Here is a 23094-nt window from a genome sequence, read left to right on the forward strand (position 1 = left end):
TCCTGCCTTTATTCATTAATAGTAATTGTACTGTCAAACAGTAGTAACTCTTACATTTTTAGTGACTTTAATTACACAAGCGCTATTCTGAGGCAGTCTAGCGACCAGGGAATAAAGCTGTGTCTCCTCCCCAACACACCCACAAACAACCATTCATACTCCAAAAAGTGTGACTGTGTATGCACATAAAAAAATGGTGACCAGATAGAGATAATGGGTGTTAATTAGCTTGATTGTGGTGCTCTTTTTACAGTATATACATGTATCAAAACATCAAGTTGTCCACCTTAAATATGTTTAGTTTTTGTATGTCAAAGATATTTCAGTGAAGCTGTTTTCTAAAAAGTATGCAGTGTGTGTTTTGCAGGAGGATAGAGAGTGAAGGTGATATGTTCTGAAATCTTCACCCTGTGGCCTTAAGGCCCTGATGGTCTGGATTCTCTGTCCTCCAGCCACGCTGTCTCCTGTCAACTCCTCATACGTGCCAAGCCCTTACCTTCCCTGGGTTGGGAAGATCTCCTGGAGAAAGAAATGGCAACCCACTCCAGTTTTCTTGCCGGGAAATCCCATGGACAGAGGGACCTAGGTGGGCTACAGTCCACAGGATCGCAGAGAGTCAGTCATGACTTAGCGACTAAACAACAGACAACAAGCCCTTACCTGATGAATCTTTATACTTCTTTCATTTCTGCCTGGAATACTCCAGCTGAATGGATCACTCCTCTCTCCAAGCCCTAATTCAGATGGTACCTCAAAGGCCTTTTCCTGGACCATTTCCCACTGACTCTTTTTCATGTTATTTTGTAGGAATAATCACTTTGTAATGACCTTTTTTTGTTGGCTTAGTTACCTTTTTTTTTTTTTTTTAATATTGAATTTTTCTATTGTCCTTAATGGAATATTAACTCTATGAAAACAGTCACATTGCCTTTCTGGGTACATATTAGATGCTCACCAGAATGGTGAGCTCTTCTAAATATGCGCATTTGCTTTTCTTTAACTGTTAGGTAGAACAGAGGAATATTTGTTTTCTGCCTAAGATCATAGTGGGAAGTCATTAGCTGCTGTATAGTCTCCTGTAACCCCAGTATTACTGCCTTAGTACTACCCTAGTATTACCGGTCTAGTGTTCTAGCAGTAATTGTGGTGTTTTCTAGGGTTTAAAGATATTTCTTATGGTAGGATACAGCACACAGATGCCCAGATAGATAAAGGCAGAACACTTCTGTTACTTACAGCTCTAAACAAGAGAAAGCTCCAAGACAGGGCCAGGGAGAGAAGGAGACCTGTGGACAAGGCACCAGTAGGCTGCAGCCCTGAGGAGCAGCTTCCTTATGGGAACTGGTGTGGAGTTGACTGGGGGGCCGTGCAACCCATGCCTGGCCCTGCTGTGGGCTGGCTGGTTTGAATAGATTCAGTGGGCTCTGGGGCTTGGGAGTCATCCCTTGTTGTCTGGTACCGGGCTCCAGGGCGATTAGGGCCATGCATGGTGGCCTAGAGTGTGGGAGACATATCAGGGAGGTTTGGACTTCATCAGCTGCCTTTTTTAAAGGAAGCTGACCAGCCCCTAGTGAGGACCTCGAAACTAAGTGAAGACAAGCATTTAAAAAAGAAGAAAAATAAAACTCTTAACACTGTGGTGCTCATCTGTATATAATTATAGCTGTCCTTCTGAAAATACATATATACTTGGAATTATATACTTTTTATCAAACATTTAGAGAAACAGCAGTAAGGAAATAATTGTGTTGTTAATGGATTTTGTGAGTCTGAACATTTTCCTTTTCTTTGATAGTGTAGCAAATTGCCCTTTAGAGCTAAAATGATCAAGTTCATATTATTTTTATCATATGCATTCATTAAGACAAAGGAAACAGTCTCTCTCATGGGCTCTCTGGCTCTCTTTCTCTCTCACTATCTCCAGCTCCTGTGTGCATGTGTCTCTGAGAGTGTACTGAGATGAAAGGTTGACTCTTGAGTGCTTTGGGGTATGCATTTAAAAAAAAAAATAGATACAGAACTCCGATGCCATACAATTCACCATTTTAAAGTATATAATTCAGTGGGGTTTTTTGTGTATTCACAAGCCTCTGCCATCATGACCACTATCTAGTTTCAATATATTTCCTCACTCCAAGAAGATCCTCTACACCCTTCAGCTGTCACTTCTCATTCCTTGCCAGCCCCTGGTGCCTTTTTGTCTCTGAAGCTTTGCCTCTTCTGGATAGTTCGTCTAAATGGAATTGAACAGTATGTGGCCTTTCCCGTCTGGCTTCTTCTTTCACTTAGCATAATGTTTCCATTGTTCATTCCTGTGTATTAGTACTTAATTTCTTTTTTATGACCAAATAATATTCTTTTGTATGATTTACCAATTTATATCAATTTTGTTTTTCTCTTTAGTAGTAGATGGACATTTAGGTTGTTTCTGATTTTTGACTCATGAATAATAGTGCTATGAACATAATATATAATTTTAACATAATAATGTATAATACTACTGTGAACATTAGTGTTTTGTGGACATGGTTCTATTTCTCTTGGGTGTGTACCCAGGAATGAAATTACTTGATCACATGGTACCTGCATAATTTTTGGAGGAACTGGCAAACTGTTTTCCAAAGTGGTTGCACTGTTTATGGCCTTTCGATTTATTTATTTTTATTATTACAAAACACTGCGTGAGTTCAGCACTCATTTACCCTTTGATCCCACTGTACATAATTTTATCCTCATTTTTTTTTACTTCTACCTTAACTAAACACACACACAGGCCTACGTACACTGCTACATGCCCACTTTTTCTAGAAGAGGAATTAAACGATGTCTAAACTTTGCATCACAAGAGGTAGAATGATGTAATGGAGAGCTGCCACATTATGTGTCAGAAAACATGAGTTTTAATTCTGACTCTCTGCTAGTTAGCTGTTTGAATTCAGACCAGGCCCTGATCCTGTGTATCTTCCGGTTTCCTTATGTAGAATGGACGGACTTGGCCGAAAACCTCTAAAACCCCTCAATTCTGAATCTCTGATAAGCTTTGTCTTCTCCTTTTCCTTTTACTGTTATCTTCTCTGTTGTCCTCAGATCACCCTTCCTCCTCTACTGGTTGTTCATTGCGATTAGCACATCTAGCTCATGTCTCATCACAGGTCAAAAGATAGTTTTACTATCCCACTGCCCTCCTAATGGTCACAATAAATTTCAAAGGTGGTTGAAAGCAGGACACCATGGTGAGGCTTTTGGCTGCTTAGTGATGAATAGTTGACCCTGACTAACCGCTACAAGTAGCCACTTGGGATTTCCCAGCTCCAGTGGGGGTTGGGGGGCGGGTGAGGGTCTGTGTGAGAAAAGAAAACTCAGCAAATGTAATTGGTAAGGTTACTTGTTTTTCAGAGTCCTTGTCCATCTGACAGTGTGAGTGACTGATGTGAACATGGTCAGATTTCACAAGTCAGTTTTTTGCCTGTTGAATTTTAAGCTTGCCTTTTCTCTGTCACACAAAAATGATACCCTTAAATTTTTGGTGCTATTGTTTTTATATGTTAAGTGTGTAACCTTGGAGGCAGGCTATAACTTTTTAATATATTTTAGAGATAATTAATATTGTGTAACTTTGAACTTACTTCCTGCCATAAAGAATCAAGTGAAGGATTCTTTACTATTCCTAGATGGAAGTATGTATTTTGCTTTAGAGAGACTATTATATTGCTCTAAGTTCTTTGAAGACAGGATGTTCTTAAGGCTTTTTCTCTTGTTTATTCATGTAGCTACTCACTTGTTAATTTATGATTATTTTCCTGATAAAGTAATTATCATCAGATTTATAGTTTTAGAGTTTGAAGTACCAAGCTGAAATTCCTAGAAGTGGCCATTTTATCTAAGATTTTCAGTGAAACATGAGAATGTTTCTTAGGGTTACACTAATTTCTTTTTTGCTGTGTTAAATCTGTATTATTATTATTCTAGTGGAAAGATGCAGTATAAGCTTTGCCCTGACAGTTTTTATAACACTCATTTTTACATTTAGCATTTGACCTTTATGGGTAAGGCATTCTGGCACAATCCATTATTCCATTTAAATATGAATTAGGCACTTTAGTGATGCGTCAAGCATTTGTTGGTAAATATTTAACAGGCAATATAAAATTTTCATTTACTTATTTTACTACCTTTGTTCTAGGTTGGCTCTTACTTGAAATCTCCAAAATTCCCTATTTGGATTGTTGGCAGTGAAACTCACCTGACCGTATTTTTTGCCAAGGTATGCTTTGCAGGATCTCTTTGTTGTTGTTTTTAAGTTTGACATCAGGCAAACAGGTAATATTACGTCCATATTTAGTTTGAATCATTATACCGAGTTCAGTGGATTGTTTCAAAATCTAAAAAAGCAATACTAAAGGATCATACTGCTTATACGATTGTCCTGCTCTAGTTTTGGAATCATTTCAGTCAAGTCTGTCATGATTTAGTTATAATTTCTTTATCTTTACCAACTTTACAAGTTTGACTTCTGATTTTTTTCAGAAATCACTGTGTTATGGTGAAAATAATTGAAATTAAATGTTTTGAGTTACTGTTTTCTAGAGGATAAAAATCTAATTTACGTGATATAAAATAGTTTTAGTTACAACATCTAGGAAAATATTTTGAAATTTATTAATAGTTCAATGATTTAGAAGTCAGTTGCTCTTTTAGGATGGAATATTTCCACAGTTTTAGTATATATAGTATAGCAATATCGAACTAGGTTAAATACATTTGAATGTGTTTAAAATTTTTGCCCCCAGAAAAGTGTTGCTAAATCCAAGGCTTTATAATCTTTCTCTTCCCACAATTGACTGGTTTAGAGCTTTGAATTCAGAAGCCTTTGTTAGCATCCCAGCCTTGGCACTTCTAACATGGCTCAGCCTCTTCGCCCATGTCTTTAAAATAGGGTTTAGTAATAGGATCTTGTTCTTAGGATTGTTGTCAGGCTTAAATATAAAACATTTAGCAGAACCTAGTACATGTTAAATGCCCAGTAAATCTTAGCTGTCATCATCATCATCATCATCGCCTTTTTCATTATTCTGGTATGCCTGCGTAGACGTGCTAGATGTTGGCCTAAAGGGAGAAAATAAATAATTCTATTTCTGATGTTTCTTAATCCTGTTGCACTTTGCTGATTACTCAGCATGCTCTTTCAGCTTATGCTTGTTAGTGTTCTTTATTTGTGTCTGTTGTAAGAAGTATGAATTACATACATTGTACTAAAGACTAAACTGACAGTGCTAGGTTTAGTGGCTCTATTTCATTATTTATTACTGTATTTACTTTTATTGTGCTGGCGGACATCCAGCAAGTGGGTTTAGTGGCAGATACAGGCTTAACCTTTCCTTACAGGGAAAGCTATAAATACAATTGAAAAGTACAGACCTTACTGATTTGTTGTATTTCATCTGACAGCTTTTGCTGTTCATTTCCCTCCTGAAGTAGAGAGGAAGAAGTTAAAAGCAAATGTAACCTACAGAAACTAAACACCTAATTCCCTGACTGAAGATTTCATCATTTGACTAATTTTAGTGTCAAGTGTTATAAATTTCCAGAAAAGGAAATCAGTTCCAGTTCATATACAGAAATGTGTTTTCAAGCCAATTATTAATTATTTTTATCACAGCCCTATTCTTTAGCATTAGGAAAACTATTAAATTCTATGAAATATAAAAGACAGATAAAATGTTTTTTTAATTTTAACTTTTTGTTTTGTATTGGAGTATATAGCTGATTAACAATGTTGTGATAGTTTCAGGGGCACAGCAAAGGGACTCAGCTTTACATATACATGTATCCATTCTCCCCCAAACTCCCCTCCCATCCAGGCTGCCGCATAGCATTGAGCAGAGTTTCCTATGGACCTTCAGAGTTTCCTGTAGGACCAAGGTCCTACAGTAGAACCTTGAAGATAAAACTATTTTAAATCTTAAATTTTATGAGTGATATTTAAGAAATGATTTTGTTGTCAAAACAGCAGAAAAGATTTCATGGGAGATTAATACAAGCAACAGTGTCGGTTGAGCTATGTATGTAACAGTGCAGACATTCTGTTTTCAAGCATTGATATCAGATATGTCGAGAGTGTCGTGGGAGTACGCGCCTTTCTGTGAAATACACACTACCCCCTACCTGTCCTGGTTTGCTTCATTGTTGCCAATGAAGTTCCCTTCGTTGTTCCCAAGATGCACAGTTGTTCCCCTCACGCCTTTTGTCACATGGCTCCTGGTCAGTAGTGAGCTTTGTGTGGGGCAGGGACTCTTCATTGATTTTCTTATCCACAGACCTCAGCCACATGCAGTGAAAAGTTGAATTGGACCCATGAGGTACATATATAGAGAAAAAGCAAAGACCCCTACAACACCAGTTGTATGTAGGCCTCAAAACACACTCAGTGTACACTGGAAATCAGTCAAGATTTTTAAATGTTTGTTTTTGGCTGCGTTGGGTCTTCGTTTCTGCATGTTGGCTTTTTCTAGTTGGGATGAGTTGGGGTCACCCTTCATTGGGGTATGCCAGCTTTTGATTGCAGTGGCTTCTCTTGTTGTGGAGCCCGGGCTCTAGAGCACAGGCTTAGTTGCCCCACAGCATGTGGGATCTTCCTGGATCAGGGATTCAACCCATGTCCCCTGCATTGGCAGGTGGATTCTTAACCACTGCACCACCAGGGAAGTCCAATCAAGGTTTTTAAATCTGTCTTCATTTATATACATCCTCAAAGCTACTAATAATCCTAATAGGAAAGTGCACGTAAATTTAAAGTGATTATAGAAGTTTATGTTAAGATTTTAGGTTCTTCTACTGTTATAAATTATAAAATTTGTATATTTCTAATACCTTATCTCTCTTTTAGAACTCTTAATTAAATTTTGTGCTAATTGTTTTGACACTTACCTTTGTGTAGTTTAGTCTCTCAGTCGTGTCCGACTCTCTGCGACCTCATGGACTGCAGCACTCCAGGCTTCCCTGTCCATCAAAGTATAGGGAATTCATTAGTTTCATGAAAAAAGCCTTTGCACAAATTTTCCACATTTAGGTTCCAGTGACATTTATATCTTCTAAAAATGTTTTTTCATGACTGACTCTGAAGCCTCTTAAAAGCATGGGTACTTCTTTTTCAGTGAATTTTAGAGCAATTGAATTTGGATTGCTTGCACATGGTATCTTTAAAAAGTTATATGTAAAGAATTTTTCCCTTTGAAATAAACTGTTACAAAGCTGGAAGAACATGTAAATGGTAAATGATATTCATAATGTGTTCAGTCTCTGTCGTGTCCGACTCCTTGCAACCCCATGGACTGCAGCCCGCCAGCTCCTCTGTCCATGGGGATTCTCCAGGCAAGAATACTGGAGTGGGTTACCATGCCCTCTTCCAGGGGATCTTCCCAACCCAGGGATGGAACGAACCTAAGTCTCCTGTATTATAGGTAGATTCTTTACCATCTGAGCCACCAGGGAAGCCCAGTATTAATAATACTTGATAATATTTACTGGGTCCAAATTTAAATTTTTCAAAATTTTATTCATGTAGTGTTTGCCATTTAGATAATATTGTAAACTTTGTTGGTTTTTACATTACAATAAGATCTGTTATCCGGTCATACTTTCTTGGTTATTTATATATCTGAGTAAGTGATTTTGGCAGTGAATTTATTTTTGTTATTGTTTTTGATGTGTTTTTGGTAGGTTTACTCACTCGTATGTTCCTGACCTGAAATAACACAATTTCCCCTCTGTCTCCCTCCCCCAAAACTTAAAGAGAATATTGATACCTTTTTCTACAAAACTCGTGTGTTGGTCAGGAAAAGTATTTTGTGAACGCTGACTTCTTTGTACTGATTATGATGAAATATTATTTAAAAAGCATGTTTTAAGGTCGTGATTTTAAAGGCAGTCTGTAATTTGGCATTGTGTTGGATTGGCCAGAAAGTTTGTTAGGCTTTTCCATAAGCTGTTACAGGAAACCCAAATGAATTTTTTGGCCAACCCAATAAAATGCTTTTGAAAAGCAATAGACTTTCTCATGTGCCTTCTACACTGGAAGTGATTATAGTTGCAGTTCTCTTCATTTATGTATGTACCCATTTCTTACATATTTACAGGGTTTAGTTACTATGTGCCTGGCATTATGCCAGGTGCTGTGAATACAGTGGTGAGGAAAAAGCAGATTGGGCGCCTGTTATGGATGTGTGCATTCTCATGCAGGAGGCATTAATCAAAGAGTCACACTTAAAAAATTAAAGCTGTGATGGGTGCTGACAAAGCACAGGTCTCTAAAGGTGGATTAGAGGAAGATTAGGGATGTCTCCTTGAGGAATTGATGTTGAAAATGAGCCCTGAGGCGTCAGTAAAATTAAGCTACAGGGAGAGGGAAAAAAAGCAGTTCCCACAAGGAAAATAGTTGGAGCAAGCAAATCACTGCAGAAGAAAGGACTGTGGTGCGAACAGCTGAAAGAGAAGGGGAGCCCTGAGACTTGGAGGTCGGGGCAGGAGGAAGCTGCAAAGGTAGACAACCTGTGCACTCTCTTCTAAGAGTAAGGGCAGCCACTAGAGTTTAAAAATTGGTGTTGGGAGTAGTTTGAGGGAGAGATAGGAAGGGAACAGGACTAAAAGTACATTTTGAAAAAAATCACTCTGGCTAACTGTAGAAAGCAGACATTGAAGGGTATCCTAGGGATTAGATAAACAAGACTCCTGTAGTCTTCCTGGTGAGCAAAGGGTAGTTTGATCCAAGGTAACAACGGTAGACATGGATAGAAGTACAGCTGACCTTTGAACAACATGGATTTGAACTGATTTTACATAGATTTTCTTTCATTGGTAAATACTACACAATTTCTGGTTGGGTGGATCTCCAGTTGGTTGAATCTGTGGATACAGAACCACAGATACGGAGGAACTGTGAATACACAGGGCCAATTTTAAGTTTCCTGTGAGTTTTTGACTGTGCTGAGGGTCTGTGTCCCCAACCCCTGCACTGTTCAAGGATCAACTGTATGTAAATTTGAGAGATTTATTTCTGAGTTGACAGAACTTGGTGATAGATTGAGATAGGTGAGGAGTGAGAAGTCTAATGAGATGTGTGTTTTTAATAGACCGTAGACCCTCAGAAAACGCCACAGCTTTGTGCTTGTCAAATGCCAGCTACTCATGGTTAAGGCCATTTATTTTTCTTTGGCTACATTGACAAGGTCAAGATATTGCAGTGAAACGGCCCAGCCAAAATAACCCCACAGTGAGGTTTACAAGGCCTGCCCACACAGACAGTGCTCTTTAGTCTCTCACATATTAAAAGACCACCAAGGATCATGAGACATTTGAGAAATGTTAATGTGAAAAACAGAAATCAGAACAAATAGGGAAAAGGAGCTCAAAAGATTAGAGACAGTGTAGGACAATGAAGGCATCAAAAGAAAATTGCAAAAAACCAAGAACCATAAGAGAATTTATGATGAACTCCATAAAACTATGGAAGCCGTGAGGAAAGGACATTTGAAGGACAGAAGAGAAACCGAAAACTTCCTGAAAGAACTGAAAGACAGATTGGAGAATGCTCTGCCCTAGGTCGTGGCAGTAGCTTCCTAACTGACGAGCATGCAGTTGCCCTTCATGGAGCTTAATAGCTTCTCAATTCAGCAATAGAATGAGCCCGTTAAATGGAGTAACTTCATGTCATTGGCTCCCTTTTCACTAAGCGTAAAAGCCAGTGTCCTTAGAGTGACCCCCTCGGCCCTCCCTTGGCTCATCAAACTCCCCATTGCCCTATAAGCGTGTTTCTTGCTCCTCTCCCCTCCTGTCTTGCTTGGCCACAGTGGCTTTTCCTGTACCTCCAACGGGAAGCAAGCGCTCCACCCCTGCTCTTGCCTTTAGGATCTTGGAGTGGACGTCTGTATCAAGGATTCCTCCCTACCTTCATGTCGTGCATGGCAGTCCGAGCACAGGTTGGAAAAGAATCTCCAGACACGGAGCATTTCAGAAGGGAGTGACTTTATTATTAAGAACAAAGAGCTGAGATAATGAGGGCACTGTGAGCACAGCGGGCTGACCACCTGGCAGACCAGGGAGAGCTGACTTAGAACTGTGGGCCTGTCAAGAGAGAGCCGACCCCTTTCGTGGGTTAGTAGTCAGTTTCTGTAGCCTCAAGACAAAATTCTTGCTGAAAGGGTGTCATTAGGTGATTGGTTAGGGTGCTATAGGGTGAGTACTTGAGTGGGCATTTTTACCAGGGAACTGGCTGGTAAGGCTGCGAGGACTCATGGCAATGGTTGCTATGGGGCTCAGTCAGTTCTGGGAGATGACCTTGGTGGGGGACTCTATGGCCTTAGTACAAGGCCTCACACCTGTGACCTTGGTATGTAACTCTATACTTCAGATCAGGATTCAAGTGTCCGTTTCTTAGTGAGGCCTTCCCTGGGACCCTTTATAAAAATCTCAGTCCTCCTCCCTTTTCATTAACAGTCTCTCTCCCACTTATTTTCAAAATAGATATTTTTTAATTGAGGTAAAATTCATGTAACAAAATTAACCATATTTGGCACATTTCACAATATTGTGTAGCCATCACCTGTATCTAGTACTAAAACATATTCATCACCCTGAGGTAAAACCCCAGATCTATTTAGCAGTTACTCCCTATTCTTCCTGCCTGGAATCCTGGCAACCACCAGTTTGCTTTCGGTCTCGATGAATTTCCCTGTACTGGATATTTCATATAAATGAATCATACAGCATATCTCCTTTTGTGTCTTAAGGCTTATCCTTATTTTGGCCTGTCTCAGCGCTTCAGCCCCTCTTCTGAAAGAATGATCCTCCACTGTGTGCATGTCACACAGTGTGTCCACTCGTCAGTGGATGTGTGGTTTGTTTCTGCCTGGGGTTACGGTGAATAGTACTGTAGTGAACATTGCTACACAAGGACCTGTTTGAGTCCCTGTTCTCAATTCTTTTGGGAATTTGGTATCAATCTAGAACTGGAATTGCTGGGTTATATGGCAGTTTTATGTTTTAATTTTTGGGGAAATGCCAAGCTGCTTCCCAGCAGCTATACCATTTTACATTCCTACCAGCAGTAAACAAGGGTTCCCAGTTCTCCACATCTTTGCCAACACTTGTTCAGTTCAGTTCAGTCGCTAGTCGTGTCCGACTCTTTGCGACCCCATCAATCGCAGCACTCCAGGCGTCCCTGTCCATCACCAACTCCTGGAGTTCACCCAGACTCAAGTCCATCGAGTCAGTGATGCCGTCCAGCCATCTCATCCTCTGTCGTCCTCTTCTCCTCCAGCCCCCAATCCCTCCCAGCATCAGAGTCTTTTCCAATGAGTCAACTCTTCACATGAGGTGGCCAAAGTACTGGAGTTTCAGCTTTAGCATCATTCCTTCCAAAGAAAGCCCAGGGCTGATCTCCTTCAGAATGGACTGGTTGGATCTCCTTGCAGTCCAAGGGACTCTCAAGAGTCTTCTCCAACACCACACTTTAAAAGCATCAATTCTTCAGCGCTCAGCCTTCTTCACAGTCCAACTCATACATCCATACATGACCACAGGAAAAACCATAGCCTTGACTAGACGGACCTTTGTTGGCAAAGTAATGTCTCTGCTTTTGAATATGCTATCTAGGTTGGTCATAAGTTTCCTTCCAAGGAGTAAGCGTCTTTTAATTTCATGGCTGCAGTCACCATCTGCAGTATTTTGGAGCCCCCCAAAATAAAGTCTGACACTGTTTCCACTGTTTCCCCATCTATTTCCCATGAAGTGATGGGACCGGATGCCATGATCTTGGTTTTCTCAGTGTTGAGCCTTAAGCCAACTTTTTCACTCCCCTCTTTCACTTTCATCAAGAGGCTTTTGAGTTCCTCTTCACTTTCTGCCATAAGGGTGGTGTCATCTGCATATCTGAGGTTATTGATATTTCTCCCGGCAATCTTGATTCCAGCTTGTGCTTCTTCCAGCCCAGCATTTCTCATGATGTACTCTGCATATAAGTTAAATATGCAGGGTGACAATATACAGCCTTGACGTACTCCTTTTCCTATTTGGAACCAGTCTGTTGTTCCATGTCCAGTTCTAACTGTTGCTTCCTGACCTGCATACAAATTTCTCAAGAGGCAGATCAGGTAGTCTGGTATTCCCATCTCTTTCAGAATTTTCCACAGTTTATTGTGATCTACACAGTCAAAGACTTTGGCATAGTCAGTAAAGCAGAAATAGATGTTTTTCTGGAACTCTCTTGCTTTTTCCATGATCCAGCGAATGTTGGCAATTTGATCTCTGGTTCCTCTGCCTTTTCTAAAACCAGCTTGAACATCAGAAAGTTCACGGTTCACATATTGCTGAAGCCTGGCTTGGAGCCAACACTTGTTACTGTCCCATTATTAGTATTGCCATCCTAGTGGGCGTTAAGTGGTTGTTGGGGCTTGATTTACATTTTCCTAATGACTGATGATGTTGATCATCTTTTTATGTGCTCTTTGTCCATTTGTATATCTTCTTTGAGGAACTGTCTGTTCATGTCCCTTGCCTGATTTTGAATTGGGCTGTTTGTCTTTTTATTGAACTGCAAGATTTTTAATATATTCTGGTCACTAGGCACATAACATATATTTTACTTACTTGTTTTAGGTATTATCTCACTAGTAACCTCAATAATGGCAGAATTTGTGTCCACTTTGTCTCTTCCTGTTTCTAGCACCTAAAACAGTGCTCTATAGATTTTTGCTAAACAGATGAAGAAATAAATTAGCAGAATACACTGAAGATTTATTTCACATTGTGAAGTAACCATGTTGATACTTGATAAAGGGGGAAAATGGAGCTGCATATGCTAAGTTGTCTTTTATCATAAGAATTCAATAGATCCCTAAGCTTGAAATCAAGAAATAACTGCTAATGCTTGCAGTATCCTATATGGAGACAAAAATAGAAGAACTTACTTTTTTCTTTGGCCTGATCAACTTAAATACACACACATACATACACAGATTCTTTCTCCAGATGAGTGAATAAAAAAACTTCTTTGAGTATTCATAAATAATCATTTAAAAATCTGTCTTCATGGTTTGAGGATGGATGAGAAAATTGTTTCTATTCAGTGAAATAATTTCTTTTTCTTTTTGAGATGAACAGTATATTTTTAGGACTCACATCCAAACATTACTACTGGAAAAACCATAGCCTTGACTAGACAGACCTTTGTTGGCAAAGTAATGTCTCTGCTTTTTAATATGCTGTCTAGGTTGGTCATAACTTTCCTTCCAAGGAGTAAGCGTCTTTTAATTTCATGGCTGCAATCACCATCTGCAGTGATTTTGGAGCCCCCCAAAATAAAGTCAACCACTGTTTCCACTGTTTCCTCATCTATTTGCCATGAAGTGATGGGACGAGATGCCATGATTTTAGTTTTCTGAATGTCGAGCTTTAAGCCAACTTTTTCACTCTCCTCTTTCACTTTCATCAAGAGGCTTTTTAGTTCTTCTTTGCTTTCTGCCATAAGGGTGGTATCATCTGCATATCTGAGGTTATTGATATTTCTCCCGGCAGTCTTGATTCCAGCTTGTGTTCATCCAGTCCAGTGTTTCTCATGATGTACTCTGCATATAAGTTAAATATGCAGGGTGACAATATACAGCCTTGACGTACTCCTTTTCCTATTTGGAACCAGTCTGTTGTTCCATGTCCAGTTCTAACTGTTGCTTCCTGACCTGCATACAGGTTTCTCAAGAGGCAGTTCAGGTGGTCTGGTATTCCCATCTCCTTCAGAATTTTCCACAGTTTATTGTGATCCATACAGTCAAAGGCTTTGGCATAGTCAATACAGCAGAAATAGATGTTTTTCTGGAACTTTCTTGCTTTTTCTTCTCTTTAATTATCAGTTTTCCCTTTGGCTCATTAACTTCCTTTTTTACATTTGGTGGTCTCAGATTAAAATTATTTGGCTCACTTGCATATTTTCTTCTTGAATTGGAACTAATTATGGAGCTAATTTTCAATGTGGATTCAAGATGATGCTCTAAATTTGACAGTATGATACTTTAATAGTATTAGAATTATATCTATAAAAGGATAGACAAATAAATTTAGTGGTTTTGTTTTCATTGTGCATTTAAATCTCTGGGATGGAAGCTGCTGATTGAACATAAAAATAGTTGGAACCTACCTGTGACATCTAGCTTCATCTTCAGAAGATCAGTGACTAATTTCCTTGATAATCCATTTCCAACTTTCTTTTGAAGCCAGGAAGATGAGTTTTACGTTCCATTTTGCTCTCTTTTATGGTTATAAAAGGACTCCTTGTATACTGTGTAGAGTGTTGCCTTTGACCTTTCCTATGGTAAAACAGGTTTCCTTTTAGATAAGTACACATGAAAACACATCTCTGTTTAAATGCAAAGTATATGGAGAAACTGAATTTAATGCAAAAGAGAAACAAAACATTGAATTGTTCCTGCATGAGCTGACTCTTCTTACAGAGGTATCTGTTACTGGGAATCAAGATAGAATTCTTTATACAGAGCATGCTCTTTTTGTGTTCTTACTCTTTGGTGTAACATTAACAGGACTACTGCAATTACATGTTAGAACTTTTTTTAGGGCATTCAAAAGTTGAACCATTCTACTTTATCATGAATATATTCCTCTACGTGTATTAACACAGTTTTAAGGAAAAGAAGTAAAATGATGCTTTATAGATTTTATCATAAAGAAAATTAACTTCTATGTATCTTTCATTACTGATAAAAGTCTTGGGACTTGGAATATAATTAGATTCACAGTTGGGCATTTTGTAATACGGTTTTCCTATGTATTAATACAGTTTAGTCATTCCATCCATTTATCCTAAGTAAATTTTAGAGTTTTGTGCATTTGTTTAAATTTCATGCTTTATTTGCCTCAGAAAGGAAAATGGATTTAAGAGCTAAAATATTACTGTTTGTAGTTTAAATCTAATTGTCATATTTTTGTATTATTTTTTATGAATTTTTTTCTAGTAATTGTCTCAGTCATGTCCGTGATATCATGCAGTTTACTGAAACTAGTAAACTCTTTCCATTGGAATTTGTGTCTTGTAGCTTTTTGTTACATTAGAACCCAGATCATGTCCATACAAGATACGGTATTGCTGATACATGCTTACAGGCATTCTGTTATGAGTAAAGTCTATGAGTTTTTGTTTAGAATCAGCATTGATAAGTCCATACCTCTACCTGTCCGTCTAGAATTGATGAAAATAATTGTGGCAAATAGAGTGGGTTGCAGAAAAGGCCTTATAGCATATATTTAATGTATGATGAAAGTGAAATTGAAGGTGGCTCAGTCATGTCGCCTCTTTGCGACCCCAGGAAACTATATGGTCAGCATCTTGTGTGCACTCCTCATTCAGGCCTCGGTGCAACCCTGTGAAATAAGTACTGGTTTCATCTACATTTTAGAGTCTGGGACCAGTGAGAAATAACACCTCCTGGCTAAAGCCTGAATTCTGTTCACTGAGCTTTTAAATACTTCTGTCCCTTAGGAAAACAAATTACGATACTAGGGTGAACTAGAGACTGAAAGAGGGGAGAGGTGTGTGCAGAGGAGATGGCATTGGAATTAAAGGACGTAATGGTAATGGCAACCCACTCCAGTGTTCTTGCCTGGAGAATCCCAGGGACGGGGAGCCTGGTGGGCTGTCGTCTCTGGGGTTGCACAGAGTTGGACACGACTGAAGCAACTTAGCAGCAGCAATGTATATTAGACTGAGACGAAATGAGCAATGCACTCTAGGCTTGGGAAAAGAGGAAGCAGAAAGAGATGTGGGATGTGAAGCTCTGTGCTGTATTTGGAGACTAATAGTTGGATGGCTGAACTATATTCATTGTGCTAAGAGATAAGATGGAAGCAAAAATTGGGATTAGATACAGCACCAGCTGGTATAATCATTTCTCCTCTGACATCTCACTATACTATGCTTATCTTGATAAGCTATACATGCTTATCTTGATATGAAAGGCTAACCATGCCTGTTCATGGAAGTGGAACACCCTTCTTAAGAACTTTCTCTCTGAAGCTGTGATGAAACTTATAGAGTATTAGAAGTTGAGTACTCTCAGTATTTTTCACAGTTAAACCTTGTTTAAAATAGTAAAAAGGGAAGGAGGCTGTGGGAGGATCTAGAGTCAGGGATGTCCCTTACTTTGCATTTACACTAATCCAGGACTACAAAGTTTAAATGACCAGTGTAGTGTTGTGTGGACTATAGTGTCAGTCATCTTTCTAGGCTTCTGTTTTCACAGGAAACATAGGAAGTGTATATATGTGTATGGAGATTCCTTCTGTGCAGCCTATGTGGTTAAAATTCACGTCCATGGGTAGCACGGAGGAATAGAAGAGGAAGAAGCAGGTCAAGGATGAACAGGACGAGCAGATATTATACGTGTGACATAAACTAAAACCTCAGCCAGAATGTTAGGGTTCAATTCCTTTTGCCAGCTTCCTGAAGTCACAACCAATCCTAAAGTTTGAACAGTTCACACAGCAGTATTCAAGACGGGTGGGGTGGGGCAGTGAGAACAGTCACCCCAGGCCAGAGCAGGCATTTGGCCACTGAAATCGTCTAGAACTGCCTGCATATGACGAGGATAAAGAGGAATTTGACCAAGTCCGTTTTTTTTATGTCTAAACTCTGTGGCCAGTGTCCCTCTTTTTGCTGTGCTGAGGCACACACTAACCTTCTCCCGGACACGCCCCGAAGCCTCTCTCAATTTGCAGGGTGGCCGCGCGTGTCCCGCGGTGCCTGCCTCCCGTGGCGAGGACGTCGCGGTTCTCCTGGCACGGCCACAGGTGGCCCTCACAGCTTCTCCCAGGAGCTGGCAGGATGTCACTTCTGCTTCTGTTTCTTTGGCCAACAATGGCACCTAACCAAACCGTGATGTCAGTGGGGCTCAGGAGTAGACCCCTGCCACAGAGAGGTACTACAGAGCCCATGCCGACAAGCAGTGATTATACTCACAGGGAAGTGCAAGGAATTGACATCAACTGTACTGTCTACCACCCTGGGCTACTGTGGGGCCAGGTAATGTCACAGAGTTTCAGTTTGTTTAAAGGATATAAAGAGTCTTAGCCTAGAAATGAGGAATTTTTGACCATCAGATTGATTTTTGTTATAATATGAACATCTACCATTTAAAAAAAAGCCAGATAATCATTTTTCTTGAATTTTGTAGGTATCCATGTGCCTAGAGAGTAACAGCTTGTGTTAGCGGTTTTCTTCATGACATACAGTAGTTAAAGGGGCAAAGAGCTTTTCTTGGCCCAGTTCTTCAGAGTAAACAAGAAGTTATTCTAGATGTCCAGGACAGCAGGACACCTTAGGCCTGAGGGATGAATTCTTTGGCATAAAGCAGTGGAGAAGGCTGGAGGGATCCCTGCAGTGAGTGGTCCAGTCATAGCGATAGGGAGAAAAAGAATCCAGCCAGTGTTAATATGAATCATCATAAGGATTTCAGTGCATCATATCGAAGACTTTCCTTCCATTGCCTGGTCTTGTTTACACATTTAGAGTTTATGTTTCTGTGCAGAAAGAATCTTGAAAGGCTTTGCTTGTGTTATTTCCTACTCTGACTTCGCTGACACAGCACGGGTCAGCACACAGCAGTGAGCTGTTGTGGGGTAACTGGGACTGCTGCATATTCAAGCAATCATGGAAGAGTAAGAAAAAAGGCCACTGTCCTACCTACTTTAAAGAGCATTAAAAAATATATATTTATGTATTTATTGGGCTGCCTTGGGTCTTGGTTGTGGCAGGCAGGATCTTTTGTTGTCATTGTTGCAGTGTGTGGGCTCAGTAGTTGCTCCGCCACATGTGGGATCTTAGTTCCCTGACCAGGGATTGAATCTGAGTCCTCTTCATTGGAAGGCGGTTTCTTAAACACTGAAGCACCAGGGAATTCCCTACTTGAGAGCATTTGATAACTGATTTAAAATCGTATTTCTTAGTGGTTCCCAAAGTATTTTCCTTACGTAGTTAATGAGCAAAGTCAATATGGAACATAAAGTGATTTTTAAAGCAAAATTTTACTTAAAGTCTAAAGGGTAATTATATCCCAGTTAGCTTTTTGTGTGTGTGTGTGGAAAGACTCCTCATAGCACTATAAAATGTTGTCTGCAAGCTAGAATGTAATTTATATGTGCATGATCATTCCTGAAAATAGATAAGGTTCCCAGGGGTTCTTTGATTACTCATGACAACAGATTGCTCTTGATAATGATGAAAGGTATAATAAATAAGCTTTAAAGACCTTTCTGGTAATGAGCTACATACTTACATCTAGCTAACACGCTGAACACGGGCCTTCCTTATATTTCCGTAGGTATTTTAGAAGCATAGCTAATGTTACAACATTTTAAAAGGTTTATGGTGGACAGACAGAGCTACACGAAAAAGAGAGATTCATTTCATGACTCTAGGATATTGGATAGTCCCATTACACCTCAGGGTTTTGTTTTGGTTTTTTTTTCATCTTCTCTTATAGTACTTTGCCAGTTAAGGAAAGGTGGATGAAGCCAGATAACGTTAAAAGCTATATTGTTTAGCAGTCTTTGTTGACCAGTAAATTGGCTGAGAAGGAGTTGTTTGCTATAACATTCCTGTGATTAAAGCATCCGATTATATTTAACTAGTGTAGAAAACTACTTTTAAAATAAAATTAATGTTGATGATAAATCAGAATTTAAAAGTATTGCTAATTAAAATATTTGACTCTCAGGTTTAGATTCTCTTGTGGGAGTACCTTAAAGAGTTTTGGATGCAGTACACACTGAAATTTTCTCCTAAGTACTGCAACTGGGCAAGAAATTTTATATTATCCTTTCTAATTAAAACATTTCCTTTATGTGCAATTAAAAAAATTTGGTAGTTATATCTCACTAAAATATCTTGTCTTAAGGTTGAAAAGGACCCTTTCTCAATTAATGAAATTCTACATTTGCTGTTCAAACTTGCTGTGCAGATATGAAATAGATGTAATATTACGATATCGCCAAAATTACTACATGGGCCATCCTACTCCAGGTCTTACACAGGGAACCTTGTTTAGAAGTGTTAAAGTTAAATAAATTGGTAAAAATGAGTGTTGGAATTTGTAATTTTAAACCAAATTAGAAAGTTACAAGTTTGGAGTTCAGCATGAAGCACTTTAATGGGAATAGAAGGTGGTTTTGTAACTTGTCCTGATTTCATCTATAAACATTTAAACATAAATTTAAACAAGCTTTAACTAAGAGATCTTTTTCTACAGTAATCTAAAAAGCATTGTAAACACTCAAAATAAGCAAGCCAACAATCAATTTAGAAGACTGTTTTTAATTTATGGATGAAAGCTTTTGGAATGCTTCCCTTAGAATTTATTGTAATCTTTTGTGGTTTTGGTAGGGGGACTTTGTGTTTTTCTTCCCCCCCCCCCGTAATACAAACACATCTTAAAATCAGTGATATGAGTTAAGAACAATTAATTCCTAAGGAGTTTGGCAGATTAGCTATTAGTATATCACTGAAACCAAAGGAGCAAAACAAGATTTTTTTCCTCTTAATTGTTCAAGACACAGTTTGCTTCACTAGTAATGACAGTTATAGTAGATGGTTTTATTATATGGAACCCGACAACTACCACTGGGTTGTATTTTAAGAGGAAAAAGCAATTTCTGTTTTGATAGTTTACTTCTGAGGGTTTTTTGTTGTCTCCTCATAGTGTTTTGAGATACTTGTTTTAACTTTTAAATGTCAAACAAGAAGTTCTCTAAATTCCTTTTTGGAAATACTCCATCCTGACATCTTTGCCATAATCTCCTTTCACCTGTTTCCATATTTTGCCTGGCAAACTCTCCAGCTTTGATCTCCTTTAGTCCTCATTGCCTTCTTCTGCTGGCCTGTGAGTGGCCTACGACTGGCACCCACTGGGTGGCATAGTGTTAAGACAGCCACGTGCTCCACTTGGGTTTTTAACCATCTCCTCCAAACTGCATGTGTATTCTTCCATCAGAGCGGTTTCCCCTGCCTAACCACTCCCTGTCTCTCACAGTTCTCCATCCTTTTCAGCTCTTTCAGTTTCCCTGGGCTGTGCTCATTCACACGTTTCTGCCTTTGATGATTCCATTCCAGCTAGTGAGAATTTCCTACCCTCTTTTCTGTTTCACATGAGAGCCAAAGTACCTTCTTTGTAAAATTCATTAAGGTGATTAAGACATCATTATATCCCCAGATATGTCAAAAGAAGGCATGTTTACTACATCTTAGAGCATTGAGGGGGAAAAATATAATGTATTCTCTAAATCATAGGTCGGTAAACTATGGCTCACAGGCTAAGTCAAGCCCTACACCTATTTTGTGAAATATTTATTGGAACACAACCAGGTGCTCTTGTTTATGTATTATATTATCTTGCTGTTATGCATTGTCTTATTTTGCTACCTTATGGCCTGTGAAGCCTAAAATATTTACGGTCTGGCCCATCACAGAAAAAATTTGCCAACCCTTACTCCAAATGAACACTTGTTAAACCAGAGTACACCAGGACTTTGCCCAGGCTTCATCTGATATTTCTATATTAGGCCATGCCTGTTCAAACAAGAATTAAGTACACGTTTTCTGAAGCCTAAATTGTTTATATGTTTATAACTGGAGGCAAGAGATCAGCAGTGAATGTTTTTGTTGTCTATTTTAATTTTCTTTTTTTTTACATAAGCATAGTATTTATTTATTTGTAGCACTTGAAACTTAGAGATGAGACATCAGGTAGTTAATAAATTCTTTTCACACTCCCTTATTTTCTGAAATCTTTAATGTCAGAGAATTGGATGCCAACCTTTTCCTCTGGCTAGAACTGGAATCTTCCTTGTTCCCCAAACGCTATAAACAGTGGCAATTTCCCAAAACTTCACTTTGTAGGAAGATTTAAAAGATGCTTCATTTATATTCTCTGCCACCTCTTCCCCCCAAAAGATTCTTTTTGTTTGTTTTTTACCAAGAAAAACATTATGCCCATTCCTTCTACTTAGATCACAGTTTTAATTAATATTTAGAAATTTTGAAGTAATATGTTAAAACTCATTTCAAGCTCTGCCTGATCACTTACTAGAAACAAAGGTTGAAATGCAACAACAGGTGGTGAGTAGGAAGAATGACTTTATCTTCATCTTGTGCTTCCAGACCCTCCCCTTTGCATAAGAGCTTATCTACAGCTGTATACCTTTTCCTCCGCGTTTCAGTGACTTTGCTCCTCCACAGATTCCAACGGGTGTTCTCAAGGGGACAATTGAAAAAGAAAGGAGAGTTGGAAACAGTTTCTACACATAAAAACGTTTGCAATTAAGGTTTGGGAGTGGTAAAGGAAGCTGCTGCTGCTGCTTTTAAGTCGCTTCAGTCGTGTCCGACTCTGTGCAACCCCAGAGACGGCAGCCCACCAGGCTCCCCCGTACCCGGGATTCTCCAGGCAAGAACGCTGGAGTGGGTTGCCATTTCCTTCTCCAGTGCATGAAAGTGAAAAGTGAAAGTGAAGTTGCTCAGTCATATCAGACTCTAGCGACCCCATGGACTGCAGCCTACCAGGCTCCCCCATCCATGGGATTTTCTAGGCAAAAGTACTGGAGTGGGGTGCCATTGCCTTCTCCAGGTAAAGGAAGCTAAGTAATAAGCTAAGTAATAATAATAACAATAGTCTCAGTGCTATTAAACGCTCCCTAAATCTGAGAACCCACATTACAATCCTGGCCTTGATACAAAAGTGATTGTAGAGCTAAGGCTGTACTGGTGATGTATTAGAGAAAGGAAAGCATTTTAAGAAATACTGTTCAGACTAGGTTAAATGAACAAATTTAACCCAAGAATCGGGTAGTATCTGTAGTACCAAACTACAATGCCTTTTCCTTTGGCTCAATGATCCTGCTCTGGAACTCTGTCCTACAGATACAACCGTTCATGTCCTATAGATATGACTGTTTACGTATGAAATCACATGTTCCAGTTTATTTGGTACAGCAGTGGTTATGGTAAAATGTTACACACAATCCAAGTATCCAGCAGTAAAGGACTGGATCATAAAATCAGAAAGGCATTGAAAGTTCAACCAGATAAAAGCATGGCCCTTGACATGTGTATTAGCTATAAAATGATACTGAAAATGCAGGAAAAGGAGACCCTAAAAGTTGGTATCACGGGATGGTAAAAGGGAAATAATTGTACATTATCAGATCTACATTATATAGTAACAGATTTTTAAAAATTATTTTATCATTTAATACATTAAAACTGTGTAGGGGCTTGTATATATTGCCTTGTATTGACTCCCATACCCATTTGATACCTACTCCCCATTGAATGGAACATACTATTAAGGTGCTCAGACATGGTCAAGTGAGAACTACTCTAACTGACCCTGAAGAGTTTATTCCTTCATCTTTGAGATAAGGGCAAGATGATTAGGACAAAAGTTATTTAGTGCATTTCTTAAAAATTTGTTTCCATGGAGAAATAGCAATTTAAATTCTATTTAACATTTATATCCCACTTTTTTAAAAATTGAAGAATAGTTGATTTACAGTGTTGTATTTCTGCTGTACAGCAAAGTGATTCAGTTATACAAATATATATACTCTTTTTCATATTCTCTTCCATTGTGGTTTGTTACAGGATACTGTATATGATTCTCTGTGCTGTACAGTAGACAATGTTGATTAGCTATTTTACATATAGTTATTTGTATGTACTAATCCCAGGCTCCTAATTTATCCCTCTCCCATCCCCGCCCTGCTTTGGTAATCATAGGTTTGTTTTCTATGTGAGCCTGTTTCCATTTTATAAATAAGTTCATTTTTTTATATTTTAGATTGCACATATAATTGATATCATACATATTTGACTTTCTGGTGTATTTCACTTAGTATGATAATCTCTAGGTCAGTCTGTGTTGCTGCACATGGCTTGATTTTATTCTTTTTTGTGGCGGAGTAATATTCGTGTGTGTGTATACCACATCTTTGTTTGTTTCATGCCTTAGCTATTCACATAATGCTGCTGTGAACACAGGGGTGCAT

At 38.9% G+C, this 23094-nt stretch overlaps 1 protein-coding gene across 4 annotated transcripts in view; it reads left to right on the forward strand.

Moving 5' to 3' along the window:
• Nucleotides 1–23094, forward strand: part of MINDY3 (MINDY lysine 48 deubiquitinase 3) — an 83621-nt gene that overhangs the window by 39396 nt on the left and 21131 nt on the right. For all 4 annotated transcript variants that reach the window (XM_025264357.3, XM_006054415.4, XM_025264356.3 and 1 more), the window contains one exon: nt 4184–4264. In XM_025264357.3, the coding sequence (XP_025120142.1) occupies nt 4184–4264 (81 nt within the window). The remainder of the gene's footprint in view (nt 1–4183; nt 4265–23094) is intronic.

Source organism: Bubalus bubalis, chromosome 14, assembly GCF_019923935.1.
Source record: "Bubalus bubalis isolate 160015118507 breed Murrah chromosome 14, NDDB_SH_1, whole genome shotgun sequence".
In the NCBI taxonomy this organism is placed as follows: Eukaryota; Metazoa; Chordata; class Mammalia; order Artiodactyla; family Bovidae; genus Bubalus; species Bubalus bubalis.